Source organism: Lygodium microphyllum, chromosome 30, assembly GCF_053477565.2.
Source record: "Lygodium microphyllum isolate KBCC chromosome 30, Lygodium_microphyllum_v1.1.10, whole genome shotgun sequence".
NCBI lineage: Eukaryota > Viridiplantae > Streptophyta > Polypodiopsida > Schizaeales > Lygodiaceae > Lygodium > Lygodium microphyllum.
The window spans coordinates 83,599,403-83,607,002 of NC_141164.1; the positions used below are offsets into that span (position 1 = coordinate 83,599,403).

General features: G+C 41.4%; 1 protein-coding gene across 1 annotated transcript; it reads right to left on the reverse strand.

The window, feature by feature from the left end:
- Positions 1-2,959: 2,959 nt before the first annotated feature.
- LOC148010057 (uncharacterized) lies at positions 2,960-5,699 on the reverse strand. Its single transcript, XM_087672704.1, has 3 exons — positions 4,738-5,699; positions 4,169-4,388; positions 2,960-4,055 (listed from the first exon to the last, which is right to left on the reverse strand). Exons 1-3 carry the CDS (start codon positions 5,137-5,139, stop codon positions 3,478-3,480), a joined length of 1,200 nt encoding a protein of 399 aa, XP_087528830.1. The 5' UTR covers positions 5,140-5,699; the 3' UTR covers positions 2,960-3,477.
- Positions 5,700-7,600: the final 1,901 nt, after the last annotated feature.

Here is a 7,600-nt window from a genome sequence, read left to right on the forward strand (position 1 = left end):
GCAATAACTAAAGTAAAGGGGCCTTTGTATGAAGGGAGAGAAAGTTTGAGTAAGAAGAGTTTTGATCCAAGAAAAAGTACCAAGTTTTATGCCAATGGGATCTAAATATGGATTTATAAAAAGGAAGCTACAATATATTATGTTGGATGATGAATTTTATTTAAAGGGTAAAGATATGGGTTTAACACAAGTACCATGGAGAGAAGAGATTGACTTAGTATTATAAAATATTCATGAGGAAACATGTGAGGGACATTTTGCAGTTGATATAACTAAGGGTGGGTAGAAGCTAAGGCCACTAGAAATGTAACATCAAAGGTGGTAGTAAATTTTATATATGAACAAATCTGTCATTTTTTGGAGTGCCATTAGAAATCTTAACAAATCAAAGGCCTTTGGATCCCAAGTATTGGAAGGATTATTTTGGGGGTTGCATATAAATCACAAACATTCAACCCCATATTTCCCTCACTACAATGGGTTAGTAGAAAAATTTAATGGGACACTTATAATATTCTCAAAAACTCATAGAAGATTATCCTAAGAGATGGGACTAACATCTAGATACAGCTTTGTGGGCACATAGAACTACAAAAAAAGAGCAAATTAGTTTTACACCATATCACCTAACAATGGGGCATGAAGCAATAGCACAAGTAGAAGTTATGTTACCAAGTCTTCAATTCATCCAAAGACATAAGTTGAGTGAGATGGATCAAATGCAAAGAAGAATTTTAAGGTTACAAAAGTTTCCTAGACAGGCAACAAGGAATTGAATATTATCAAGAGGAACATGAAAAGAGGAAAAAGAGGACATATGGAAAATTAAAATAAAAGGAATAGAAAAAGGTACCATTATGATGAGATATAATAGTAGGCTAGATTCAACCTTTCATACAAAATTGATACTGAAATGGGAAGGGCCTTTTAGAGTGAACCAAAAATTTTCCAACAAAACTTATCTTTTAAAAAGCATGGATGGTACAATACATAGTTCAAGAGTGAATGGGTTTAGACTTAAACCATATTTTGGAAGAATACTGTAAATAAAAGGGAAAGCTTGATTTCCTTATTAGTTCTCTCTTTTCTTGGGGCATTTCAACTCTTTGTACCCATTATTCTAGGTCATCAAGAGTAGTTGAATCCCAAAAAAAAAAAGTAAGAATAAATTATTATTTGCATTCAAATCCTCACATATCTCTAACTTCTAGTCTCATAACTAGAAAAGTGCCCTCATTCCCTCCATTGTGTGCTCTCCATGTCCATCAACTTGCATAATAAGACAATTGTTATCCATAATGTTGACCGCACATACTAGCTACATACAACTTAAACATTTGACTCATCCCAACCATTGTTCTCAATGCCCCTCTTTTGGCTAGCACATATTGCATACAACTAACTCAGACTCATCCCTCCCATAGTTCTCATCCAAAAGACCTATGAGAAGCTAAACTTTGGCCCTTTGCATGTGTCTCTTCCTCGAATATTTGAACCTCGTATAATTTTGCAAGAATCAATTTGAAATAACTTAAGGGGGACTCTTTATAAGTTCTTCATGTACACTTCATGTATGAAGTTGGCTTGGCCACTAGAACGTGGGAAGGGGTTTCTAGCCTTTATAATGGTTGTTTGGATATGAACCCCCATTACTTCCATGATTCACCAATCCTAAATCCTACACAATGTGTCCCCAACTCTAATCCTACCCCCTTCCTAACTTTAATCTTAACCCCCTCCGCCAACCTTATCCCCTTTCACAAAAGCCTCTAGTGGCTCTCTATCAAACGCAACATGTCCTCAACTTCCCCAGAACCCTAAACCCCCTCCTTACAATTGATTTCTTACAAACTTACCCCAAAACCCTAATCCCTCTCTTAATAATTGATTTATTTTGTGCACATGCATGTGAGAGAACCTAAACACCCCTTGTTTTAAGGTAACCTTGATTCCCCTCCTGAAACTCACTAAAAACAACAAAATAGAATTAAAAATAGCATATGGTGCAGGTACGTAAAGATGAGCACATTTATTATAAATTAGGTATGGGGAGATGGTGTGGTGGTGTTCACATCATGAATTAGTATCTAATTATGTCGATACATAACATCCATCTAATTATGTCGATACATAACATCGATCTACAAAAAGGTGAAGATGGTGTGGTGGTGTTCACATCATGAATTAGTATCTAATTATGTCAATACATAACATCCATCTACAAAAAGGTGAAGATGCTAGAATTAATTAAGATAGGGTGGACATACATAGGGTTAATTGAGACCAAGCCAAAGAACTATCACATGTCCAACTAAAGTGAGTTTCAAATGCTACATGTTGGCAAGTCTATGGTTAACATGTGCACGCAATCTCAAGCCTCTCTAGTCTCGCACCATCAAAGTTTGCGACAACACGCCTTTATTTTGTGAAGATCATTTCAAGTCCACCACCCCAAACACCCTAAGCCCACACCTTATAATGAGCATGGCAAGACCTTGGGGGGGTGAGAGCCATGATAGGCTACCCACCTCACCTATGAAAACCATGAGTTCAAGATCGTCCCCAATGCCAACATTGCTAGCTCTGCGCCACAAACATGACTATGCCTCCTCTCACACAAACACAATTTGTAGGAACATATGCAAGGAGTTAGCATAGCTGCTTCACCACCTGCCACAAAGGAGAGCGCAAAGCCCAGCTTGCTAGATCTATTACAATTTGGGAAGCATCCATCCAATCAGTTCGAGACTAGGCGGAACACGCCATTCCCATTCCCGATAACCCACATCACAATCAAAGATCTCTCAAAATGCCTGACAAGTGCTTTTTTACACGTTAAAATCGGTATTGGAAGTGGGTGAATAAACTAATCACACGACAATGCCAACAAGGAAGAGGTCTACACAGACGCATGCATGATGCGCTCACACTTGTTTCAGTAAAGAGAGAGAGAGAGAGAGAAGCAAATAGGTCTAATAAATAATATCGTAAAATAGTACAAATTACCATAGTTTGTGACTGTTCCAGCTTCATGATAGCTTTTGATGCTAATTACCAGACATTCCTGAGGTTATAGCTTCTAAAGCTTCAGATATAAATTTCGGGACATGCAAAGTTCAAACCAAAGCAGGTAGCAGGAATGACATTCCTGAGTATTCTGCCATTATTCTTCAAGATATGGTTTAAAACCACGTGAGCAACTGAGCAGGAATTGTCATCCTTAGGTTTCCTACCCTTTATTTTTGTATAAATTTTGATGATACCCTGTATGCCTTTCAAATACATAATGGAAAGATATAGAGAGCTTGGCCAGCAACTCAATACTGTGTACCTGTTACGCTTCCCTGATCTCATCTCTATACAGTAGCTATACCTGAGTGGATTACTATGTTATAAACTGTATCAAGAAGTAACTTAACCATGCTAAGGGTGAGGGAGCTACCACAGCTGCTCCTGCTCCTCTGCCTTGACCCAAGATTAGTTTAAAAATAAGTCTGGCTTCCCAAGCACAGCAACCTTCAAAAGAGAGTTCTTTTCCGTGTATGGCAGCCCCATCATTCCTCTCCTACTCTTAGTTGGATATATCACCTTGCTCTTGTCACCAGCATTAGCTTTGCTTAGCTGGCCTTTATCGCTCTCGGCAGCAATGCATAGCTTCAAATGCCTCAACTGCTCAACACACTGCTTCGATCTTGGGCGGCGCTCTCTCCAGTTCGACTTGCCAGGACCTCTGCAAATGCCACTGTGTGTGTCCACAACACACCTCTCAAAAGAAGACAACCACTTAGCAGTCATATAATCAAGGGTTCTCCAGGGTGGAAGTGGCATTGCATTTTGTTTGAGAGACAGCTTTGCAGCATCTGCCATGACTTGCAGCACTTGATGAAGCTTGTCCACAGAGCCCACAAAGATAACTGGCAGAAGCTTAAGGGCGACCAGGTAGGAATGGGTAGGCCGAGCTATTTCAAACTGGCTTTGGAAATCAAAGTCCACAATTAGTCGGTCGCGGGCACCATTAGCACCATTGAAGACCACATCAATATACTCATATTCTCCTGAAGGAATCCAAGGCATTCACATGTATCAACCATCAGGTGCAGGCTGAGGTTTCAAGTTCAAGAACAGGGTTGGCAGATAAAAAAGATGCAGGTAAGAAACGGATAAATACCTCCAGGTACCTTGTCGGAGTTCAACCACTTTGCACAGCAAACAGCTGCATCGTAGCTGGACAATCTCAAATGCTTCACCAGCAGACGACGAATACATGCTCCTCTGCATTCCACTCCAGGCTTTGGGCACACCACATCAATTTCCTTAATGGCAAGAGAGAGCTTGTTCAAGACCAGGAGCAGCTCCCTTTCCAAGGGAGTTGAGTTGAATTTCAGGGCCTGCAAAAGACCAAAAATACCTCTCAGCTTGCACATCACATGTAATCTTGCATTGAAGCATTTGTATGCACTAAACAAGTACAAGAAATGAAGTTCAGAATCTGAATGAAACAAAAGCTTGTAAACAATTGAATGCACTAGACGAGCACAAGAAAGGAAGTTGAACGTCCCAATGAAAGATAAAATTCTTCAAAGCCTGAATGAATTAACAGCATGTAAGCATTAGTATACCTTAAGTGAACACAAGAGATGAAATTCAAAGCCTACATGAGAGAGAAAATTCACAAGAAATCACTAGACATTGCAGAATTACACACATGTGCAGATAAACACAGACAGATAGGACTACCTGAAGGGTCTCAAAAGTTCTGCTGGGGCCGAGAGGGAGACCACTCTCACCATCACTGCTCTCAACAAGGTCCGATCCATAGCTTCCATTCTCGATGAAATCGTGGACCATTGCGGCCAGATCGTGTTCACTATCAGTACTGCCATGTGCACCATGCGAAGCTAGATAGGCCTGCCCGTGCTTGTTCAAAACATCTCGATTGCTGTTGCCCCTATCGATACAGTCACGACGAGCGATGCCTTGATTAGGGTCCAGACTCTTGTCTACATCCACGCTGAGTTGGAAAGCCCCCATTGGGAGCAGGGGCAAGCGTCTGAGGCCACCATTGGCTCCTAGGGTTTGCAGGGCCTGTGACTCGGCTTCATCAGTGAGGTCACGGGCACGGCGAGGCAGGCCGGGCATGCCGCAGGGGGGAGTGCGGGGGCTGGTGCTGCGGATTCGGGCAGCGGCGACAGTTGGATAATGGCTCTCAGGGCAAAGGCACAATGGGGGATTCTCCCTCTGGCCGGGAGCTCTGTTCGTCTCGCTGATGCAGAACCTGCGAGTGACAACGCTACCGCAGACGGAGAGGCTTCTTGGGGAGCAAGCGATTGGAGTTTGGGATGGGGTGGCCTCTTCCTCTATGTGGGTGTTGACGGTGGCCTTTTTATGGGGGATGGCAGCCTGCAGGGGAGCGGATTCTTGAAAAAGGGAATGATGATGATGAGGGGAGCACAGACAAGAGTAGAGTGTTCAGGTGTCTACCTTTCCTATCAATCTATCGATCTAACCAGTATCGTCTATATCTCTATTCCTGTATTCAAGAGACACGAGAGGCCTGTCTGTCACCAGAGAGATGGGTCATGGAGATGAGAGCACAGGGGACAGCAGAACAGGAGAGCTCAGAGCCCCCTGCAGGCAGCAGGCTGCAACCCTCAGAGAAGCCAGGTCTTTCAAAAAGGAAAGTTCGTAAGGAAGAAAAAATCAAGCAGGCCCAGCGCCTATTTATAGCACCTCCTCTCGTTCACACGTCCGAACGCACCACACGTTATGGCAATGGCCAGTGTTCATATGCACAAGACGTCCATCCCTTGTCTCTCCATATAATACTCAACACCATGAGCTTTTGCAGGGAAGACCCCCAGCCCACAGTGCAACTAGGAGTAGGGGGTCATCAGCCAAGGTTGTTCTTTTCTCTTTTCCCTCCTTTTTCCATATAACGTTCAACATCATCAGCTTTTGTGAGCAAGACACCCCATCCCTAGCCAGCTACAGCTCCAAGCAAGGTGTTGTCGACCCCCCATCCTGTGCCAACAACCCCTTGCAACACTAGCAGCACCTAGCTAGGTATACTGTCCCTCCCTCACAGAAGGAATTATAATGGGAATTTATCTAAAACTTCTTCTAATGTCCCCGTTCTCGATTTGCTACATCCTTGTCTTATTCAACTTCTAATTCATCAAAAGTTTAAGAGAACATGCACACACACACACTTGACTTTGATCACATTTAGAGAACAAAATTGCATTTGGGGGGGGAGAGGGAAAGAAACATTAAAGTGAGCCTCAAAATTGTACACAAAAGAACATGCCACACGAGGTTAGCAAAACCTCCCAAAAAAAAAAAATAGTGAGCCTCAAAATTGTACGCAGAAGAACATGCCACACAAGGTTAGCGAAACCTACAAAAAAAAAAATCTAGCTACTCATCGACGTTGCAGTGAATGGTGGCACTACCCTTACCTTTTCACACATACAAATCTCTATTTCACAACACTTCGGTAATACCATGAGCTTTCAACTGGGCTAGCACATACTTAGCATGTTGTAGTGGGGAACCTACACTATAGAAAAAATAATGAACATCGGAAACCTAAACAAGCCCCCTAGATAGATGCGATGGATTGTATTTCTACTTGCCACATTCCTTAAGCAAGAGGCCTATCAACTTCATTGTAAATCTACAAGGTTTTACAAGATATCCAAGAGTGACAAGTTGCATGACACTCTATTGGCTACAACTTGTGACTCTATCGGTTCCATTATCTTACAACATGCCAAGTATATGTGTGGCTCCATTGCAAGCATTCATCATGTTGATAAAGGTCATTGGAATATAATAAAGTTTCCTACAATGGAAAATGTCTAAAGCTTCTTTTAGAGCATTGGGCCTATTGAGCGTTTTATGAATTGACCTATTGATTGTATGGTTGTCAACATTTTGCAACTTTCAAAGATCCATTGAGTTTCAGCAATTGTTGCTTGAATTAAGGCACCCACTATGCACTCCCTTCACTCAACTTCTCATCATTGGGTATGTTTAAATTTGCCACCTTTCTTATTCATGTTATACCTATTGATTTTAAAAAACTATATTTTAGGCTTTAATACAAAAACAAAGATGCTTCATTGTAAGTCAATGAACATATGCAAGCTACTTGTTCTAGGAGGAGGGGTCCCCTCAGCTTTCCATGGAAAGAAAAAGTAGTTGCCCTTAATTGCAACATTTAATCATCATTGAGAGCCAAATGAGATCAAAGAGCATGTATGATAAGAAACAAGTCACTATATTATTTCCAATGTTCATACACTATATATGATGATTCTATAGTGTAGTAAAGCTAGCAATTCTTTGGCACGATACCTAAGCAAAGTGTGACTCCCTTTATAAAGGCATCATCAAGCTAAGAGGGTTTTCTTTTCATGGTTGTAGTTATGTTTAATTATTTATAATTGGCCATATCACTTAGAAGACATAGTCAACAAAATTGAGCAATGTGATTTATTCTTACCTTTTGAATTGCTAAACTTCGAGAGCTTGAAGTCAACAAGACCTCTATCAAACTCTACACTAAGAAGTGCAACTAGATCTTTAACAATGCTAA